General features: G+C 53.9%; 5 protein-coding genes across 12 annotated transcripts in view; 3 read left to right on the forward strand and 2 right to left on the reverse strand.

Annotated features, from left to right (window-relative positions):
• Nucleotides 1–2674, reverse strand: KLF1 (KLF transcription factor 1). Its single transcript, XM_055237479.1, has 3 exons — nucleotides 2588–2674; nucleotides 859–1684; nucleotides 1–638 (listed from the first exon to the last, which is right to left on the reverse strand). Exons 1-3 carry the CDS (start codon nucleotides 2672–2674, stop codon nucleotides 463–465), a joined length of 1089 nt encoding a protein of 362 aa, XP_055093454.1. The 3' UTR covers nucleotides 1–462.
• On the forward strand, nucleotides 953–15409 carry GCDH (glutaryl-CoA dehydrogenase). Of its 7 annotated transcripts, XM_063616132.1 has the most exons (13): nucleotides 953–3992; nucleotides 6149–6289; nucleotides 6358–6482; nucleotides 6574–6609; nucleotides 6918–7061; nucleotides 7203–7265; nucleotides 8605–8775; nucleotides 11427–11556; nucleotides 11640–11856; nucleotides 12345–12448; nucleotides 12738–12863; nucleotides 13138–13298; nucleotides 14905–15409. In XM_063616132.1, exons 3-13 carry the CDS (start codon nucleotides 6392–6394, stop codon nucleotides 14976–14978), a joined length of 1317 nt encoding a protein of 438 aa, XP_063472202.1. In that variant the 5' UTR covers nucleotides 953–3992; nucleotides 6149–6289; nucleotides 6358–6391; the 3' UTR covers nucleotides 14979–15409. The 7 variants fall into 7 exon arrangements, with proteins under 7 accessions (XP_063472202.1, XP_055092702.1, XP_063472204.1 ...); XM_055236727.2 differs by lacking the exon at nucleotides 953–3992 and having other exon boundaries at nucleotides 6090–6289; XM_055236729.2 differs by lacking the exon at nucleotides 953–3992 and having other exon boundaries at nucleotides 6105–6289; nucleotides 15138–15409.
• Nucleotides 8782–11420, forward strand: LOC129459682 (small ribosomal subunit protein eS6-like). The gene is given in 1 exon segment (XM_055236732.2): nucleotides 8782–11420. A coding segment is annotated over 1 exon segment (789 nt). The 5' UTR covers nucleotides 8782–9258; the 3' UTR covers nucleotides 10048–11420.
• Nucleotides 14517–20844, reverse strand: part of SYCE2 (synaptonemal complex central element protein 2) — a 21207-nt gene continuing 14879 nt past the window's right edge. Inside the window, exons 3-6 of one of the 2 annotated variants that reach the window (XM_055236733.2) lie at nucleotides 20484–20658; nucleotides 15901–16089; nucleotides 15444–15557; nucleotides 14517–14822 (exon numbers count right to left, since the gene is read on the reverse strand). In XM_055236733.2, the coding sequence (XP_055092708.1) occupies nucleotides 14778–14822; nucleotides 15444–15557; nucleotides 15901–16089; nucleotides 20484–20658 (523 nt within the window). In that variant the 3' untranslated portion in view covers nucleotides 14517–14777. The remainder of the gene's footprint in view (nucleotides 14823–15443; nucleotides 15558–15900; nucleotides 16090–20483; nucleotides 20659–20844) is intronic. The other variant, XM_055236734.2, reaches the window with a different exon arrangement.
• Nucleotides 16292–18656, forward strand: LOC129459685 (large ribosomal subunit protein mL53-like). Its single transcript, XM_055236735.2, has one exon. It carries the CDS (start codon nucleotides 17170–17172, stop codon nucleotides 17506–17508), a length of 339 nt encoding a protein of 112 aa, XP_055092710.1. The 5' UTR covers nucleotides 16292–17169; the 3' UTR covers nucleotides 17509–18656.

Consider the following 20844-nt stretch of genomic DNA (forward strand, 5'->3'; position numbering starts at 1 on the left):
TTTATCTGGGAGGGGCATTTTTATAGGACCCATAACCATTGACAGTTAATATCAGCCACAATAAGGGACCTTCAGGAGCCGCTTTCTAGACCCAGGGTCTCTGGGAAGCCTCATCCCACACCCTCTCCTGCTGTCCAGGGCCATCTGGGAGCTGGTCTGAGTGTCCACTGAGTCCGTTTATTTGGCGATCTGTCTCACTGGGTTTGCATGACAGTTTGGACATCTCTGTGTGGCTCCCTGTGGCTGAAGGCTTGTCGGATTTTCCGTAAGAGGCTCCCCCAGGGCTGTCTATGGGTCCGTGTTTGGTATTGGGTAGATCTTTGGGACCGCGAGTCCAGGAGAGAGTCCATTCGTGGGAAAGCCACCCAGCATTGTGTCACGCGCGTCCGTGTGAAGAGACCACCAGACAGGCTTCTTGTCCCATCCCCAGCCCTCAGGAGAGTCCAAGTGCCAGGGCACGGCTCAAAGGTGGCGCTTCATGTGCAAGGCCAGGTGGTCAGAGCGCGAAAAAGCACGTGGGCAGAGCTGGCAGCGGAAGGGGCGCTGCCCCGTGTGTTTCCGGTAGTGGCGGGTCAGCTCGTCCGAGCGTGCGAATCTCCAGCCGCAGCCTTCCCACGTGCAGGCGTATGGCTTCTCCCCTAGGGGACAAGGAAGCCATAAGCGCCACTGTCAGCCCAGTCATGTCCCCGGGTCCCCTGCATCTGGCCACACCCCTTTACTCAGCCTAGGGCACAAAATTGAAGGAGGCACTCACTCTCAGAGGCCAGCCAAGACCAAGTCCCGCCCTCTGCAACCCTTCTTCCCCGTAACTACAGCGAGTGCCACGTCCTTTCTCATGTCCAGGTCCCGCCCCCTCACCTGTGTGCGTGCGCAGATGCGCCTTCAGGTGGGAGCTCTTGGTGTAGCTCTTGCCGCAACCCGGGTGCGCGCACGTGTGCGCTGCCTGCCTCTTGCGCGCCCACGAACGTCGGCCGCGCTTGGATGGCGCGACCTCGGCTATCACACCTGGATCATCCGCAGTCCCCCCGAGTCCAGTGCCCACCGTCCCGGGTCCCAAACAACTCAGGAAGGAGGGGGACGTGGCGGGACCAGACGCGGGTCCCTGGAGCCCGCGGAAGAGCTGGAAGTGCCCTTGGTACTGAGGCGCCGGGTACATCGCGGGGTACCCGGACAGCAGCCCGTAGGGGGCGCCCGACGCCGCAGGCACTGAAAGCCCGGTCCGCGGGAAGTAGCCGCCCGAGGAGCCGGCGCCGGGCCCCGGGTACACCGGTTGCAGCGCCAGCGCCTTGGGCTCGGGGGCCGGGGCTGGAGCCAGGGCTGGGCCCACGAAGGCGTCGGGAGCTGGGGCTCGCAGGGCAGGGCGCACCCAACCCGAGTGATCCTCCGAACCCAAGAGCCCAGCCATCAGCCTCGGGCCGCCAGCATATGCGCCCAGAGTCTCCGGCGGCGGCGGATATTGCGCCCCGGGGGCCTCGCTGGGCGCCAGAGCGCAGGTCTGGGGCGCGCCACCCGGCTCCGGGCCCGAGAAGTTGGTGAGGAGGAGATCCAGGTCCCAGGTGGCGTCCGCGCCCCTCTCATCGTCTTCCTCCTCCCCGGGCTGGTCCTCAGACTTCACGTGGAGGGGCGGCTCCGTGGGGTCAGGAGGACCCGGGCCCATGTCCTGCGCCTCTTCGGAGCGCCACCACTGCGGGAGGGAGCAGGCAGCTCGAGGTTCGGTGGACACTGGGGTGCCCTGCCCAGGGACATCGCGGGCTGGACACTCTGACGCAGAGGCTTTGGAAAGGGGTCTTGTTTGCCTGTCTGTCTGTCCCACTTCCCCAACACTGCCTCTCTAGCCGCCCCTCTCCCCCCTCCCCCCCACCAGCTCCAGGGACAGAAGCCGATCAGGTCTGGCTGGAGACAGGAGATAAGACTTCCACTATCTGGAACCACACTCGGGGATGGGGGAAGGGGTAGCAGAGCTGCTGGAGATGGAAAACTGGCGGAGGGGGACAGGATGCGAGCCTTGACTTAGTTTCCCCCCAGAACATCCCTCTCCTTCCCTGTCTCCCAAAACAAGATTAATTCCGAAATTTTGGATGTCCCCCAGACACATTCATCATTTCCCGCTGATATCTGGTAGACTGTCTGTGAGCCTAGATCTGGTTCCTTTTTTTTTTTTTTTTTTCTTGAGATAGGGTCTTACTCTTTTGCCCAGGCTGGAATGCAGTGGTGCAGCTCACTGTATCCTTACTCTCCTGGGCTCCAATGATCCTCCTGCATCAGCCTACAGAGTACCTGGGACTACAGGCACACGCCCCCATGCCTGGCTAATGTTTTTGTTATTTTTTGTAGAGATGGGGTTTCACCATGTTGCCCAGGCTACCTTCGTTTTCTATTACCGAAATAGATCACTTAGAACCTCAAACCCCTAGACCACCCTCCTCACCCCCTGCCAGACTGAGATCCCCTCACCTGGACTGAGTGTACCTCAGTCCTGGTTAAATCTCTTGATTTCAGGTCAAGATGCAGGTCTGGACCCTGCTGGTCTGTGACTGTGGCCTTGGATTCCAGCCAGCCCACCTAGACCCCACCTTCTAGGCCCCACCTTGAGGAAGTCATCCTGTGTGTCCGGGAAGGGGCCCAGGGCGGTCAGTGTGCTGATGGAGGGCAAGGCGGTCTCGGCTGTGGCCATGGCTGGCTGGTGCCCACCCTGGGCCTCAAGCCTCCTCTTCCTCGGCTGCCTCGTGAACTCTGAGGCTGTGATAGCCCCTTCGAGGGCTCCTCTCTGCCCTTAGCTGATTGGCTGCAGCCTCTGATAAGGCAAGGCGAGGCGAGGCAAGGTGGGGGATCACTGTTTCTGGGGCACAAACTTCACATTGGCCTGTCTGGGGCTGGGGCTTAAAGACTAACCCTGTGTCCAAAGCCAAGTCAAATATCAGGGGTTGGGAGATTCAGGGTTTGAGGGTCCAGGTGCTGGGTAAAAAGAGACATTGGGTCTCTAAAGAAGGAGAGACTTGGGGGTCTTCCCTCAGTTTACTTTCCTGGAAAAGACAGAAAGGGTATTCTGGGAAGAAGCTGTGGGACCCTCGTCCCCCTGATTGAGGCTCCGCAGCCCTCCCCCTCCCCAGTAAACAGCAACAACCGTGCCGATGGCGGGACTTGGCACAAACTCCCCGCCAAGCATTATCAGACACCCCAGACGTTGGAGGCTGCTATCAGGTGGGGGCCCAGGCCTGCTAGAGCTCTGTCCTTCAGTGAAGGGGAGGGCTGGGGGTTGGGTCTTCAAATTAGCCTGGCTTTCAATTTGCCTGGGTTGGGACCTCCCAGGGTCTGAGCCCTGCAGCAGGAGGAAGCCCCTGCCAACTGGCCCACCATTGGCTACTGGGGACCCTTCGGTGGCACTGCATGGGACTGCATGGAGGCTGGTTCAGTGCCAGCTGCTTTAGTGCAATGGGGGCAGCCAAGGGAAAAGTGATCCTCTCTCCTCCTGGGTGGGATAGGACCACTGGATCAAGCCACAGGCAGTATCTGACCTGCAGGAGACCAGTACCCTGGCTCTGGGCCTGGCTGCTCGTTGATTCTGCCCAACGTGAGGAGAGGATCTGCGTTTCTACAACAGGAACCTCCACTCTGGTGCCCTGGGAGCCTGGGAAGGGGACATGGATACGTATTACAGACACATAACTCATAGTCATTCATTGGAAGACTGAGGCAGAAGGATCACTTGACGCCAGGATTTCAAGACCAGCCTGGGCAACATAGAACCTATCTCTCCAACAAAAAGCTGTGAGTGGTGGTGCATGCCCATAGTCCCAGCTACTCAGGAGGCTGAGATGGGAGGATTGCCTGAGCCCAGGAGGTCAGAGCTGCACTGAACTATAATCACACCACTGCAGTCCAGCGTGGGGGACAGAGAGCAAGACTCCGTCGCTGAAAAAAAAAAAAAAGTTGGGTGGCTATCTTTATTCCTGGCAGATCAACGTGGGTGACACAAACAAAAACAAGGCCAGGTACGGTGGCTCACACTTGTAACCCCAGCACTTTGGGAAGCCAAGGTGGGGAGATCACTTGAGGTCAGGAGGTCGAGACCAGACTGGCCAACATGGTGAAGCCCTCTCTCTGCTAAAAATACAAAAATTAGCTGGGCATGGTGTCACATGCTTGTAATCCCAGCACTTTGGGAAGCTGAGGCAGGCAGATCACCTGAGGCCAGGAGTTCGAGACTAGCCTGGCCAACACAGCGAAACCCTGTCTCTACTAAAAATAAAAAATTGGCTAGGGATGGTGGCATACGCCTCTAATCCCAGGTACCTGGGAGGCTGAGGCACAAGAATCACTTGAGCCTGGGAGGCAGAGGTTGCAGTGAGCCAAGATCACGCCACTGCACTCCAGCCTGGGCTACAGAGCGAGACTCTGTCTCTAAAAAACAAAAACAAAACAGGCTGGGAGCAGTGAGTAGTGGCTCATGCCTGCAGTCCCAGCACTTTGGGAGGCCAAGGTAGGAGGAATGCTTGAGCCCAGGAGTTCGAGACCAGCTTGGGAGACATAGCGAGATCCCATCTCCAAAAACAAAAAGAAAAACACAGTTACTCACAGGACCATGCAATTACATAACAACATGAGTTCTGGTCCCTCAGTCACACTGATCATATAATCCGTGCACATATAATTGTGTGTCTGTCTATATATATGGACTGTGCACAGACACACAATTCCCAGTCACTAAAACACAATCCTATGCTATATTGGTTACACAATGTCATAGCCAAACAATCTCTAAAACACAGAATTCATAATCCACAGGCAGGCACACAGTTATACAACCCTACTGACACAATTTAGCCATAATTGAGCAGACACACATGGGGAGTCAGATACATTGTCACAGAACTTTTTTTTAGACAGTGTCTCTCTCTGTCACCTATGCTGGAGTGCAGTGGCATGATTTTGGCTCACTGCCACCTCTGCCTCCTAGGCTCAAATGATTCCTCTGCCTCAGCCTTCCAAGTAGCTGGGATTACAGGTGCCTGCTACCACGCCAGGCTAATTTTTTTTTTTTGAGACAGAGTTTCACTCTTGTTGCCCAGGCTGGAGTGCAATGGCATGATCTCGGATCACTGCAACCTCTGCCACCTGGGTTCAAGCGATTCTCCTGCCTCAGCCTCCCGAATTGCTGGGATTACAGGCACCCACCACTAGGCCTGGCTAATTTTTGTATTTTTAGTAGAGATGGGGTTTCCCCATGTTGGCCAGGCTGGTCTCGAACTCCTGACCTCAGGTGATCCACCCTCCTTGGCTTCCCAAAGTGCTGGGATTACAGGCATGAGCCACCCCACCCAGTCAAAACCTACACTTTATATAGTCACACCACCCGTCACTTTTACAATGTGTAAAGTAATTATTTAGTCACACAGTTGCATAGCTACCAGTGCCCAACCATAGGGGATGCACCCAGTTAAACACAGACAACCACAAGGACATGGCATCACAGGTCCTGAGAATCAAGACATACACATTTCTCAACAGATACACAATCAGAATGGGTGCACCACAAATGCACTACACAAAAAGACAAAACAGGCGGGGCGCGGTGGCTCATGCCTGTAATCCCAGCACTTTGGGAGGCCGAGGTGGGTGGATCACTTGAGGTCAGGAGTTTGAGGCCAGCCTGGCCAACATGGTGAAACCCGTCTCTACTAAAAATAAGAAAAAAGACCAGACATGGTGGCTCACACCTGTCATCCCAGCTACTCAGGAGGCTGAGGCAGAAGAATTGCTTGAATCCAGTAGGCGGAGCTTGCAGTGAGCCGAGATTGCGCCACTGCACTCCAGCCTGGGCGACAGAGCGAGACTCCGTCTCAAAAAAAAAAAAGAACTGGAGTCTGGCCTCCTGGGTTCGGGAGGATGCCTTAGTGTTCGCGCCAGAATTTCTTTGTTTAATTCTTGGCTCCCTCCGCACACACCCCCTGCAACTGACCAACCAGGAGTGGGCCGAGCCCTTTCCTACGGCCAATAAGAGGAGAAACCCAGCTGGCCAATCGGTTTCCCGCACTCGTCTTCCGCCCCTACCCTGTCCGCTTCTTAAAGGGGCTAGCCCGTCTCGGGGAGGGGGGGTGGGGGGGGGGGCCTATTTCCACAGGTAAGGCTACCTTAGCCCTTTTAAAAGGCAGAGCTGCGGAGGGGCCGGATTCTAGGAGGAACCAATGAAAAGCCTCACTCGGCCTCCGCTCCTCCCACTTCTTGCTGAGGTCAAAGGCCTGCATCAGTTGCACTGTAGCCTCGGCAGTGAACCTGGAGGTAGTACTAGGTAAGGAAGGTGCGGTGGTCCCAGCCGTGGGTGAGAGGAGCTCTGCTCTGACACCCCTGTTCCTGTAGGTCGCCGTCGTTGCTCCGCTCGCTCTGAGAGAGCATGGCCCTGAGAGGCGTCTCCGTGCGGCTGCTGAGCCGCGGACCCGGCCTGCGCGGCCTTCGCATGTGGGTCTCGTCGGCGGCGCAGACCGGTGAGTGCGGGGTCGGGAGTGTGGAGGGAAGGAGGGAGGAACTGGGGGTTTAGGGACTTTCCGGGGTGACTTTCCCGTTCTGTGCTTGCAGAGAAAGGCGGCAGGACACAGAGCCAACTGGCCAAGTGTAAGGACCTCTAGTCGCGCCGTGTGTCTGCTGCCCCTGTTCAGCTGTCTGTCTGCCCCAGGTGGACTCTGTCCCAGAATCCGAGGGCTGCCCGAGCGGGGTGGCAGGGTCGTGGCCAGGGTCAGAGGCACTTAGGCAGTGAGTGCGCTGTGCCTGCGGGGCCGGAGAAAGGTCACCTGGTCAGTCTCGCTTGCAGCTCGCAGTAGGCGGGGGGCGACATGGGTGTGGAGGGGTAGGGCTGATGAGGGTCCGAGAAGGGAGGGCACAGTGATCTTGCGGACTGGACCGAGGCGAATTCCCCTTCCCAGCCTCGCGTCCCAAGTTTGACTGGCAGGACCCGCTGGTGCTGGAGGAGCAGCTGACCCCAGATGAGATCCTCATCAGGGACACTTTCCGCACCTACTGCCAGGAAAGACTCATGCCTCGCATCCTGTTGGCCAATCGCAACCAAGGTGGGCGGCCTGATGGGTGCCCTGAGGCTGCTCCTCCCCCTGGAGCCACACCCACCCCTCCTCAAGGCCCCTCTGTCCGTGGGGCTGGGGCTTCCTGTGGCCTAGGGCTGGGCCTGAATTTGGGCACTGGTCCCTTTGCAGTTTTTCATCGGGAGATCATTTCGGAGATGGGGGAGTTGGGTGTGCTGGGCCCCACCATCAAAGGTAGGAACAAGTATCTCTCCACACACTGCAGACCCCTCTGTATTCTGAAAGCCTCTTCCTCCTTCCCTCCTTTCCTCCCTCCCTCCCTTTCTTCCTTCCTTCTCTTTCTTTTTCTTTCCTTTTCTTTCCTTTCTTCCTTTTTTTCCTGCCCCCGCCAGAGTCTGGCTCTGTTGCCCAGGCTGAAGTGCAGTGGCACCATCTTGGCTCACTGCAAACTCTGCCTCCCAGGCTCAAGCGATTCTCCTGCCTCAGCCCCTCTAGTAGCTGGGATTATAGGCATGTGCCACCATGCCCGGCTAATTTTTGTATTTTTAGTAGAGACAGGGTTTCACCATGTTGGCCAGGCTGGTCTCAAACTCCTGACCTCACGTGATCCACCCACCTTAGCCTCCTAAAGTGCTGGAATTACAGGCATGAGCCACCACGTTCAGCCTTCTTTTTGAGATGGAGTTTCGCTCTTGTTGCCCAGGCTGGAGCGCAGTGGTGCGATCTTGGCTCACTGCAGCCTCCACCTCCTGGGTTTAAGTGATTCTCCTGCCTCAGGCTCCCAAGTAGCTGGGATTACAGGCATCTGCCATCACGCCTGGCTGATTTTTATATTTTTAGTAGAGATGGGGTTTCCCCATGTTGGCCAGGCTAGTCTCGAACTCCTGACCTCAGGTGATCCACCCGCCTCGGCCTCCCGATTACAGGTGTGAGCCACCGTGGCCCGGCCCTTTTCTTTTCTTTTTTTTTTTTTTTTTTTTTTTTTTGAGATGGAGTCTCGCTCTGTCACCCAGCCTGGATTACTGGATTACAGTGGTGCGATCTTGGCTCACTGAAGTTTCCTCCTCCCAGGTTCAAGCAATTCTGCCACCTCAGCCTTCTGAGTAGCTGGGATTACAGGGGCGCACCACCATGCCCAGCTAATTTTTGTATTTTTTAGTAGAAATGAGATTTCACCATGTTGGCCAGGTTGGTCTTGAACTCCTGACCTCAGGTGATCCACCCACCACGGCCTCCCAAAGTGCTGGGATTATAAGCGTGAGCCACCGTGCCTGGCCCCTTTGTTTCTTTTTTTAGAGACAGGGTCTCACTATGTTGCCCAGGCTGGTCTCAAGTGATCCTCCTGCTTTACTGAAAGCCCCCTTCTTTCCCTAAGCCACAGTTTCCCAGTCTGTAAAGTGGGGCTGTTGTCCCACCCTCTGAAAGTGGCTATGGAGATGAAATGAATAAACCTCAGCTAGGGCCAGCTTGGTGCCTGCCTCCTTGTGTGTCCTTATCCAGCCCTGTCTCTTGGGTCTTAGCTGGGCAGGGCCCTGTTCTCTATTGTCCTGCTTTCCCCTCCTACTACCACCAGGATATGGTTGTGCTGGGGTTTCGTCTGTGGCCTATGGGCTCCTGGCCCGAGAGCTGGAGCGGGTGGACAGTGGCTACAGGTCGGTGATGAGTGTCCAGTCCTCCCTCGTCATGCACGCTATCTATGCCTATGGCAGCGAGGAACAGCGGCAGAAGTACCTGCCCCGGCTGGGTGAGTGGCTGCCCATGGGGCCTGGTGGAAGGAAGACAGTCTCTGAGGTCTGGAACTCAAGGGTGGGGCTGTCCCCTGAGCCTATTCTGTCCCTATCTCAAAGATAGCATAAGTGGCCACCTGCACCCCCTGCCAGACCCTGGGCTTCACCTGGAGATCTGATCCCTAGCCAGCCTGACTGTCCCCCTCTGTGACCACTGGCATCTCCCTATGCTTTCTGTGTTCCCCAGCCCAGCCCAAAGTGTAAAGTCCGCAAGGTCCCTGCTGGCCATTTGCAGTGGTTCACACCTATAATCCCAGCACTTTGGGAGGGTGAAGTGAGAAGATCCCTTGAGCCCAAGAGTTCAAAACCAGCCTGGGCAATGTAAGGAGACCCCATGTCTATTAAAAAAAAAAAACAAAGGAAAGCGCCTGTGTGACCTGGGCTAAGCGGATGTTGGCCCGCTTTTCTGTGGTGCCTCAGAGGTGTTCACCTGCTTCAAGATGAAGCTGAACATCTCCTTCCCAGCCACTGGCTGCCAGAAACTCATTGAAGTGGACGATGAACGCAAACTTTGTACTTTTTATGAGAAGCATATGGCCACAGAAGTTGCTGCTGGCGCTCTGGGTGAAGAATGGAAGGGTTACGTGGTCCGAATCAGCGGTGGGAACAACAAACAAGGTTTCCCCTTGAAACAGGGTGTCTTGACCCATGGCCGTGTCCACCTGCTACTGAGTAAGGGGCATTCCTGTTACAGACCAAGGAGAACTGGAGAAAGAAAGAGAAAATCAGTTCGTGGTTGCATTGTGGATGCCATTCTGAGTGTTCTCAACTCAGATTGTTGAGAACAATAACTCAGGTTATTGTAAAAAAAAAAAAAAAAAAAAAAAGGAGAGAAGGATATTCCTGGACTGACTGATACTATGGTGCTTCGTCGCCTGGGGCCCAATAGAACTAGCAGAATCCGTAAACTTTTCAATCTCTCTAAAGAAGATGATGTCTGCCAGTATGTCGTAAGAAAGCCCTTAAACAAAGAAGGTAAGAAACCTAGGACCAAAGCACTCAAGATTCAGCATCTTGTTACTCCACATGTCCTGCAGCACAAACAGCGGCGTATTGCTCTGAAGAAGCAGCATATTAAGAAAAATAAGGAAGAGGCTGCAGAATATGCTAAACTTTTGGCCAAGAGAATGAAGGAGGCTAAGGAGAAGCACCAGGGACAAATCGTGAAGAGACACAGACTGTCCTCTCTGCAAGCTTCTACTTCTAAGTCTGAATCCAGTCAGAAATAAGATTTTTTGAGTAACAAATAAGATCAGATTTGCAAAAAAAAAAACCCACAAGGCCCTGTGTGACCAGGCCTCTGCTGACCTTCCCACCTCATCTCTGGCCACTCATGTGCTCCTCCCAGCCAGACTTAGCTACTTGAAATTCTCCAGAAGTACCACCAGTTCTTTACACATCTGTTCCCTCTCCTGGCACTGCTCTTCCCCACAGCCTCCTGCTTAACTCCTCACACCCTTCCAGTTTGGCCAACTCCTTCCTGACTGCCTGGGTCCCCCTCCCCATCTTGGCATTGTGATCATGACTTTGGGGTAACCTGTCTCTTGAAAGCAGGGCCAGATCTAACTTAGCTATGAGGTCTGACTCAGGGGCGAGGGTAATTTTTTTTTCTTTTTTTGAGACGAAGTCCCGCTCTGTCCCCCAGAGCGTGGTACGATCTTGGCTCACTGCAACCTGCAGTTCCCCAGTTCAAGCAATTCCTGTGCCTCAGCCTCCCGAGTAGCTGGGATTACAGGTGCTTGCTACCCGTGCCTGGCTAATTTTTGTATTTTTAGTAGAGATGGTGTTACACCATGTTGGCCAGGCTGGTCTCGAACTCCTGACTTCAAGTGATCCATCCACCTCGGCCTCCCAAAGTGCGGAGATTACATGTGTGAGCCACCTCGCCTGGCCTAATTTTTTTTTTTTTTTTTTGAGACGGAGTCTCACTCTGTCGCCCAGGCTGGAGTGCAGTGGCGCGATCTTGGCTCACTGCAAACTCCGCCTCCCGGGTTCACGCCATTCTCCTGCCTCAGCCTCTCCGAGTAGCTGGGACTACAGGCGCCCGCCACCACGCCCGGCTAATTTTTTTGTATTTTTAATAGAGACGGGGTTTCACCGTGGTCTCAATCTCCTGACCTCGTGATCCACCCGCCTCGGCCTCCCAAAGTGCTGGGATTACAAGCGTGAGCCACCACGCCCGGCCAATTTTTTGTATTTTTAGTAGAGATGGGGTTTCACTATATTGGTCAGGCTGGATTTTTTTTCTTTTTTGAGATGGAGTCTTGCTCTGTTGCCCAGGCTGTAGTGCAGTGGCATGATCTTGGCTCACTGCAACCTCTCCTGCCCGGGTTCAAGCGATTCTCCTGCCTCAGTCTCCTGAGTAGCTGGGATTACAGGCACCCACCACCACATCTGGCTTTTTTTTTGTTTTTTAAGTAGAGATGGGGTTTCACCATGTTGGCCAGGCTAGTCTGGAACTCCTGACCTCAATTGATCCACCCGCCTCGGCCTCCTAAAGTGCTGGGATTACAGGCATGAGCCACTGCACCCCACCATGAGGATAATTTTTGAGTAAGGGGATGTATCGGGGACCAGGCAGCCTTGTGACCTTGTCTTGTGCCTGCAGCCAAGGGGGAGCTCTTGGGCTGCTTCGGGCTCACAGAGCCCAACAGCGGAAGTGACCCCAGCAGCATGGAGACCAGAGCCCGCTACAACTCATCCAACAAGAGCTACACCCTCAATGGGACCAAGACCTGGTAAGGGTTTTGGGTGGTGGGCAGGTGGTGAACAGGGGCAAAGGGGCACTGGTCAGACCTCTCACTGACTGTTCCATCCCCAGGATCACGAACTCGCCTATGGCCGATCTGTTTGTAGTGTGGGCTCGGTGTGAAGATGGCTGCATTCGGGGCTTCCTGCTGGAGAAGGGGATGCAGGGTCTCTCGGCCCCCAGGATCCAGAGCAAGTTCTCGCTGCGGGCCTCAGCCACAGGCATGATCATCATGGACGGTGTGGAGGCGCCAGAGGAGAACGTGCTCCCTGGTGCATCCAGCCTGGGGGTAAGTGGCAGCTACTTTGGGAATGGGTGTTGGGTCACCTGCGGGTGCAGCTTTGTCAGGCAGGCTCCGTGCTGGGGACGCGGCTCCCTGTGCCTGTGGAGCCCACACAGTGGTGATTCTTACTCAGCTGGACTCACTGACGTGCTGAAAACTGCCCCCATTTGGTGACTGTCTCGCTCATCCTGGCTCTGCCCGGGACACATGGGCCTGAACCAGCTCAGTCATTTGACTCACAGTGCATCTTCTGGCATCCGTCAGCCTCCTGGCTCTGAGCATGGAACCCAGATGCCAGGCTGGGTAGGACTGTATGCAAACCGAGTGAGCAGGCACCGAGCTTCGGTGCCAGGGCCGTCTGTGATGTGAACCACAACCTGAGTCCCCCTGCGTGGGGTGGCTGGGGAGGAGGCTTTCCCTGCTTCGGAGTTGGTTCTGCATAGGCCCTCTTGGTGTCTCTTGGGTGGGGCTGAGGCGCCATCTCAACCCTACAGGGTCCCTTCAGCTGCCTGAACAACGCCCGGTACGGCATCGCGTGGGGCGTGCTTGGAGCTTCAGAGTTCTGCTTGCACACAGCCCGGCAGTACGCCCTCGACAGGTGTGTGGGGGCTGCAGTGAGATTCTCTCGGGGTGTGGGGCAGCTTGGGTTTCATTCTCTACCCCATGGGTGACTCCCCAGCCCCCACCCACCAGGCCTGAGTTCCTTGCTCTGGAATGACCAGTGACGTCCTTCTGAGCCGCCGTGGGCTGAGTCGACGGCAGGGCCAGGGCGAGCTTGGGGGCACTAAGGCAGCCGGGAAAGGCTTCCTGGAGCAGGGGGCCCCAGGACAGGGACAGGGTGGGAGAGTGGGCCTCCCCTCCCCCTTACCCTGCCATTGCCCACGTAGGATGCAGTTTGGTGTCCCGCTGGCCAGGAACCAGCTGATTCAGAAGAAGCTGGCAGACATGCTCACTGAGATTACCCTGGGCCTTCACGCCTGCCTGCAGCTCGGCCGCTTGAAGGACCAGGACAAGTAGGGGCTGTGTGGCGGGGGCGGGGGGGTGGCAGCAGTGGGTGGAGGACCTTGTGTCCTTCCTGGAGAGAAAGGTCCTTCCTGCCTGGTGGCCCCGGGGACCTGAACCTTCTGCTCTCCCTCTTGTCCTTGATGGGCTGGGCTGAGGACAGCCCCACTGGTCCCTCACTGGGAGCTTGGCTGCATCAGGGAATCCCCACCCCGGGCTAGGTTTGCTTGGGGCATCCGGATGCCAGGATCCCCAGTCCTTGTTACCCTCATGTGCCGCTCCCAGGGCTGCCCCCGAGATGGTCTCTCTGCTGAAGAGGAATAACTGCGGGAAAGCCCTGGACATTGCCCGCCAGGCCCGAGACATGCTGGGGGGGAATGGGATTTCTGACGAGTATCACGTGATACGGCATGCCATGAACCTGGAGGCCGTGAACACCTACGAAGGTAGGAGCTGGACCTCGGAGGGCTCACTGCGGCCTTAGTGTCTGGGGAGGGGGTACAGCGGGGTGGGATGGGACAGGCCTGAGTCCGGCTCCACCTATCACTAAGTGACAGTGTGACCTGGGGCGAGCCTCACCCCTCTGTCGCTCATCTGGAGTTGCTCACGTGGGGACTGTGGAAGTGCTTCATGTACCACACGGAGGCCCCATCAGGCCTTGCGAGGGGCTCCCAGCTCTTTCTCCCACATGCTCGGGAGGAGGGATGTTCCTGAGACAGGTAAGCTCTGAAGGCAGCCCAGGGGTGAGGCCCGACCCCTAGCAGGCTGGTGGACACAAGGGAGTGAGCAAAGCTGCACGCAGGACTCAACGCTCCATTTTATGTTAAGAGACAAAAGTCATCTTCAGACGATGGTGTTTGCACCCTGCAACTGATGGTGATTTACATGGGGGCCCAGAACCCCTTGCTTGGTGGGAAGACAGATGTGGAAAAAGATACTTAAAAAAAAAAAGTGCAAACCCAGCATGCGCTATGCAGAAATAGAGGGAGGTATGAGGACCCCCCGGGCAGAGAGGCTTCCAGACAGACAGAACAGCAAATGCAGGAGGGGTGCCTTCCCTGCGCACCCTGCAACCCCAGATCTTGTCTCTTTCTGGCAGCTGGGGGGTGGGGGGATCCTACAAATGTGAGAATGACCCTAAGGACAAGCAGAGGGCGCCATGAGACGGTTTTATGCAGAGAAGGGATGAGTCAGATTTGGTGCTTTAGGGGCTGGGTGCAGTGGCTCACACCTGTAATCCCAGCACTTTGGGAGGCTAAGGCGGGAGGATTGCTTGAGCCCAGGAGTTAGAAGTTACAGTGAGCTATGATCACCCCACTGCACTCCAGCCTGGGTGACAGAGTGAGATCCTATCTATATAAAAAAAAAAAAAAAAAAAATAGGTTTGTACTTTAGGAAGTAAACAGAATTGGCTCTAAAAAGGAGCCTACAATCTGCCTTCTGCTTCAAGGAGCTGGGGAGGAGCAAAGGATGAGACACCAGGGCGTGGGGTGTGGGATTCTCTGGGAGAGGCGGCTTCAGATGGGCAGAGGTCAGTTGAGGCAAGTGACTGCTTTTCCAATGTGCTGTCTCTCCCATCCCTCCTGAGGGTAAGAAAGGGCCTGCTGTGTTTCCCTGGAGCTCAGGGGTGCTTTCAGCCTCTGTGGCAAGGAAGCGTGGCCAGGTTAAAAATCAAACATTTAATAAACTGCGGGGCTGGGGGTGGGGAGAACTTGCCAAGGGTGGGGAGCACGAAGGCTGGGCCTGTGGCAGGGGCTGGACTTGCTACATTTTGGGAGTTCAGCACAAGGAGCTTTGGGTTTTTGTTTTTTTCTGCCAAGATGCATTATAGAACCATGAAAAACAATTTCTCAGTGTGGCCCAAATGGTGGCCTCACAGTCTTCTCCTGGAGACTGTCACTAAGGCGTGAGTCTCCCGGCAGCTGTCAGCATTCACCATCTCTGTGGGTCTGTTCTTCTGAAGCAGTGGCCTGGGGATACATGAAAATTGATTTTAAAGGGAAGTTGTGAGCTATGAAAACTCCAAACTGACTCTGTATTAATCTTGTCCAGGTACACATGACATTCACGCCCTGATCCTTGGGAGAGCTATCACGGGAATCCAGGCGTTCACGGCCAGCAAGTGAGCCCACTCCATCAGGGACCCGAAACTCTCATGCCCCTTTCTGGAGAGATGCCTGGCTGGACCACAGGACCGCTGTGCTCTGAGCTTAGAAAGGGAGGTGGCGGATGGAGTGGGAAGTGAGAGACACTGATTTTTAAATATCAAAATTTCCCTTCTGAAGTCGTTCGGATGTGTTCCTTAAAAAGAAGATGGAATTCTCTGTAGAGCGTCTCAATCCACTTTTAACCATGGATGAGAACAGACTCCATTTACCCTGAAATAGCAGCTTCTCTTGAGAGGAGAGTGACATTGAAGCAACTCCATCTGCTCCAGCCGACCCCCTCACACCAAGTTCAGAGTGCGCGCCCTCCCTCCCTCCCGTCTGGGGGTAGTGCCTTATGCTGGGTGTTGGAGCAGAGTGAGGGAGAGGAAAATAAAGAGCTGCACATCTGACCCCAAGGTGTCAGGCCAGTTTACTGGTAACCACCTGAGAAGTAGTTTCAGCCACAGAAGAAACGAACGCGTCTGGGGGCTGTGAGTCGCTGGGACGTGGTGGGGACTTTCCCCTAGAGTGGTCTGGCCCCCGTCTGAGTCTTAGGCTCTGGTGTAAAAAAAGAAACCCAGGTTAGCAGTGCCGGTCTGTGCCAGGGCTGTGGGCAGAGGGGATGATTTCTGAGTGGCAGGGGTGCAGGGGACTTTGTCCTTTCTGTCACCACAGAGCTGCTCATACAACAGTGGGACGTGACAACAGTTTGGATTCTCAGCTCAGACACACCATGTTATAGGGGACCACAAACAAGATGGCGAGTGCACCAAGGGCTTTGCAGGGACTGTGGCCTGGCAGGGTCAGGGCTGGGTGCCTGGTTTCTGTTCACATTTACTCTTGGCTGGGCCATCCCTGTCCTCTTCCTCAGGCAGCGCCCCCCGTGTGAGTTTACTCATACCTCAGGCTGGAGACACAGGTCTTTGTACACAGTCTCCACGCTGTGGCAGACTTGTTTGAGCTCTGTCTCCAAATGGCTGATCTTTGCCATTTTCTGGGTGAACTCTTGGAGCTTTTCCTGGATGATCTTGTTGTGGTCATTATAAATCTGATAGATCCTCTCCTCTAATTTCTCTGTCAGATCCGAAACCTGTTAAAGAATAAGATGTGTTCTTGGAAAATCAAACAAGAGGTATCACAAGACATCTGTGTTAAGTGGGTTTCTTAGATTTCTGCAATTTATCTTATGAAAATGACAAAATAGTCTGGGCACGGTGGCTCACACCTGTAATCCCAGCACTTTGGGAGGCTCACACCTGTAATCCCAGCACTTTGGGAGGCAGAGGCGGGTGGGTCACTTCAGGTCAGGAGTTTAAGACCAGCCTGGCCAACATGGTGAAACCCCATCTCTACTAAAAATACAAAAATCAGCCGGGCATGCTGGCACATGCCTGTAATCCCAGCTACTCGGGAGGCTGAGGCAGGAGAATCACTTGAACCCAGGAGGCGGAGGTTGCAGTGAGCCGAGATTGCACCACTGCACTCCAGCCTGGACGACAGAGTGAGACTCCGTCTCGAAAAAAAAAAAAAAGAAAATGGCAAAATAGGCCAGGCATGGTGGCTCATGCCTGTAATCCCAGCACTTTGGTAGGCCAAAGTGGGTGGATTACTTGAGGCCAGGAGTTCAAGACCAACCTGGCCAACGTGGTGAAAACCCATCTCTATTAAAAATATAAAAACTAGGCCGGGCGCGGTGGCTCACGCCTGTAATCCCAGCACTTTGGGAGGCCGAGGCAGGCGGATCACGAGGTCAGGAGATTGAGACCACTGTGAAACCCTGTCTCTACTAAAAATACAGAAAAAATTAGCCAGGAGCAGTGGCGGGCGCCTGTAGTCCCAGCTACTCGGGAGGCTGAGGCAGGAGAATGGTGTGAACCCAGAAGGCGGAGCTTGCAGTGAGCCGAGATCGCGCCACTGCCCTCCAGCCTGGGCTACAGAGCAAGACTCCTTCTCAAAAAAGAAAAAAAAAATATATATATATATAAACTAACTGGGCATGGTGGCATGCACCTGTAATCCCAGCTACTCGGGAGGCTGAGACAGGAGAATTGCTTGAACCTGGGAGGTGGAGGTTGCAGTGAGCCAAGATGACGCCATTGCACTCCAACCTGGGCAACAAGAGCAAAACTCTGTCTCAAAAAAAAAAAAAAAAAAAGGGGCGGAGGTCAGCATGGCAGCTGCGTTGGCTCGGCTTGGTCTGTGGCCTGTCAAAGAGGTTCGGGTTCAATTCTGTCGGTTCGAGAAAAACATGGAACCGACGAGGACCTTCCTCCAGGCGGTGAGCAGTGAGAAGGTCCGCTCCACTAATCTCAACTGCTCAGTGATTGCGGACGTGAGGCATGACAGCTCCGAGCCCTGCATGGACGTGCTGTTTGGAGACGGGCATCGCCTGATTATGCGCGGCGCTCATCTCACCGCTCTGGAAATGCTCACCGCCTTCGCCTCCCACATCCGGGCCAGGGATGCGGCGGGCAGCGGGGACAAGCCGGGCGCTGATACTGGTCGCTGACAGCGCCAAAGAGACCAACAAGACGATTTTAGCGTGGACTAGGACACTTAACCTAAGAAGAGTTTCACTTAATCATTCAACTCACTATCTGGAGGGCCACGGAGCGCAAAATAAAGTTTAAAACCCTACTAAAAAAAAAAAAAAAAAAATTAGCAAGGCATAGGTGACGCGCATTTGCAGTCCCAGCTACTCGGAAGGCTGAGGCAGGAGGATCACTTGAGCCCAGGAGTTGGAGGCTACAGTGAGTCATGATCACACTACTGCACTCCAGCCTGAGGGACCCTACCTCAAAAAAAGAAAAGAAAAACACCAAAAACTAAAACCCAGTGCGGTGACTGGGGGTCAGACTGCCTATATGTTAAATTTTTTTGTTTGTTTTGTTTTGTTTTCTTGCGGCGGAGTTTCGCTGTCGTTGCCCAAGCTGGAGTTCAATGGCATGATCTGGGCTCACTGCAACCTCCACCTCCTGGGTTCAAGCGATTCTCCTGCCTCAGCCTCCCAAGTAGCTGGGATTACAGGCGAGCGCCACCACACCCAGCTAAGTTTTTGTATTTTTAGTAGAAACGGGGTTTCACCATGTTAGCCAGGCAGGTCTCCAACTCCTGACCTCAGGAGATCCCCACCTTCAGCCTCCCAAAGTGCTGGGATTACAGGCATGAGCCACTGCACCTGGCCTGTTAAATTTTTTTAAGAGGCGAAAGTATATACAGTCGTGTGCTGCATAATGACATTTTGGTCAATGTCAGACTGTATATACAATGATGGCCCATAAGAGTATAATGACATATTTTTACTGTACCTTTTCTATGTTTAGATATATTTATATACACAAATACTTACCATCGTGTTATAAGTGCCTACAGAATTCAGTTTGGTAACATGATGTGTGCAGGTGTGTAGCTTAGGAGCAATAGGCTTTTCAACGTAGCCTAGGTGTGTAGTAGACTATACCATCTAGGTTTGTGTAAATTCACTCTATGATGTTCAGACGATGACAGTGTCACCTAGGGATGCATGTCACAGAACTGTACAGTACAAGCACAGCCAGGTTAGGAAGAAAGTACACAGAATAGAAGAGGCATCCACCAAAGTGGCCTCTGGGTGGTGTATCAAAATAAATAAATAAATAAAATAAATAAATAAATAAATGTTTTTGTATCTTTTCTACTAGAGGCCAAGGCAGCAGGGTGAGGAGTTCAAGACCAGCTGGGTAACACAGCAAGATCCCACCTCTACAAAAAATTTTTTAAAGAAAATTAGCTGGGCATGGTGGTGCACACCTGTAGTCTCAGCTACTTAAGAGGCAGAGGTGGGAGGATCATTTGAGCACAGGAGTTTGAGGCTCCAGTGAGCTGTGATCGTGCCACTGCTCTGTAAGCCTGGGCAATAGAGTGAGACGCCACCTCTAAAAATATAAATAAATAAAGAAATAAATAAAAAAATAAAATAAAACAAGTGAGCCGGGCATGATGTTGCACGCCTACAGTCTGAAGCTACTCGAGAGGCTGAGGTGAGAAGATTGCTTGAGCCCAGGAGTTCAAGATTGCAGTGACCTATGATTCCACCACTGCACTGCAGTCTGGGCAACAGCAAGGCTTGTCTCAAAAAAAAAAAAAGAAAAAGGAAAATAAAGTCAATCTGTCATCAAGACACCTAGAACCAGCAAGCTGTCCCACTCACATGACCCATTATATATTTTTTTGTTTGTTTGTTTGCTGGAATTATAGGCACATGCTACCATGCATGGCTAATTTTTTTTTTTTTTTTTTTGAGACAGCCAAGATCGTGCCACTCTACTCCAGCCTGGGCAACAGAGCGAGACTCTGTCTCAAAAAAAAAGAAAACCAGAAAGAAAGAGGCAGTCTCCTTTTTCTTCCTTTTTTTTTTTTGAGATGGAGTCTCGCTCTGTCACCAGGCTGGAGTGCAGTGGTGCAATCTCGGCTCACTGCAACCTTCGCCTCCCAGGTTCAAGCAATTCTCCTGCCTCATCCTCCCGAGTAGCTGGGACTACAGGCACGCACCACCATGCCCAGCTAATTTTTGTATTTTTCATACAGACGGGGTTTCACCATGTTGGCCAGGATGGTCTCCATCTCCTGACCTTGTGATCCCCCTGCGTCAGCCTCCCAAAGTGCTGGATTACAGGCGTGAGCCACCACACCTGGCCCCTATTTATTTATTTTTGAGACAAAATCTTGCTCTCTAGCCCAGGCTGCAGTGCAGTGCAGAGCCACTGCACTGAGCCAATTTTTCTATTTTTAGTAGAGACGTGGTTTCACCATGTTGGCCAGGCTGGTCTCTAACTCCTGGCCTCAAGTGATCCACCTGCCTCGGCCTTCCAAAGTGCTGGGATTACAGGCATGAGCCACTGTGCCTGGTCCCCCCCATTATATATTCTGAAGAGGCATCAGGCGCAGCCATTTATGTAGGACCTGAACATCACACCAGCTTTTGCAAGACGTAAGCCCTGGGCATATTGAAGAATCCACTCCCCCATCAGAGACCATTCGATGGCTTCTGCAGGACATACGGGTGTGATAATGCAAGTTGTGCCTCAACCCCCTACTCCCATGGCTGCTCCACCTTGCGTGAAGTAAGAGAGCTGGGTGTTGGAGGCAGGAGGGCATCCAACGCCCCACTCCCTCAGCCTGGCTCTCTCGTCAGGCAAATCATTCATTTCTAAGCCTTATCTATACGATGGGTCCAATCTCTTCTCTGTAGGACTATTCAAAGGGTAAATTGAGATACAGATGGTCCCCAACTTACTACAGTTCAACTTACTACATTTTTGACTTACAGCATTTTCAACTTGCAATGGGTTTATTGGGACATAGCCCCATCATAAGTGGAGGAGCGCCTGTGCTGTGTGTGAATGGCCTAGCACCATGCCTGGTGTACAACAGACACTCATCGGTGGTTCATTCCCTCCCCTTTTGCATAAGGAATCCCCCCTCTCACTGGGTGGAGTCTGTCACCTTGGTCTTCAGGCTGTTCCTGAAGTTGGTCATGAGTGCGTGGTCCTTTTGTCGGCTCTCGTTGATGTTTTCGATCAGCTCCTGGGCTCTCTTCTGCAGGATGTCAATGCTTGAGTCCAGAGAGGAGAAGTAGAGTCCCGACTTCCCTTCCAGGACTGTCAGCTGGCAACTGGCACTGGAGGTGGCGACACAAGGGCAAGAAACCTGACTTCTCAGAGTACAGGAAGCGGCCAGGTGCAGTCGCTCATGCCTGTAATCTCAGCACTTTGTAGGCCGAGGTGGGCGGATCACAAGGTCAGGAGTTCGAGACCAGCCTGGCAACATGGTGAAACCTCGTCTCTACTAAAAAAAAAACAACAAA

This window comes from Symphalangus syndactylus, chromosome 13, assembly GCF_028878055.3.
Source record: "Symphalangus syndactylus isolate Jambi chromosome 13, NHGRI_mSymSyn1-v2.1_pri, whole genome shotgun sequence".
NCBI lineage: Eukaryota > Metazoa > Chordata > Mammalia > Primates > Hylobatidae > Symphalangus > Symphalangus syndactylus.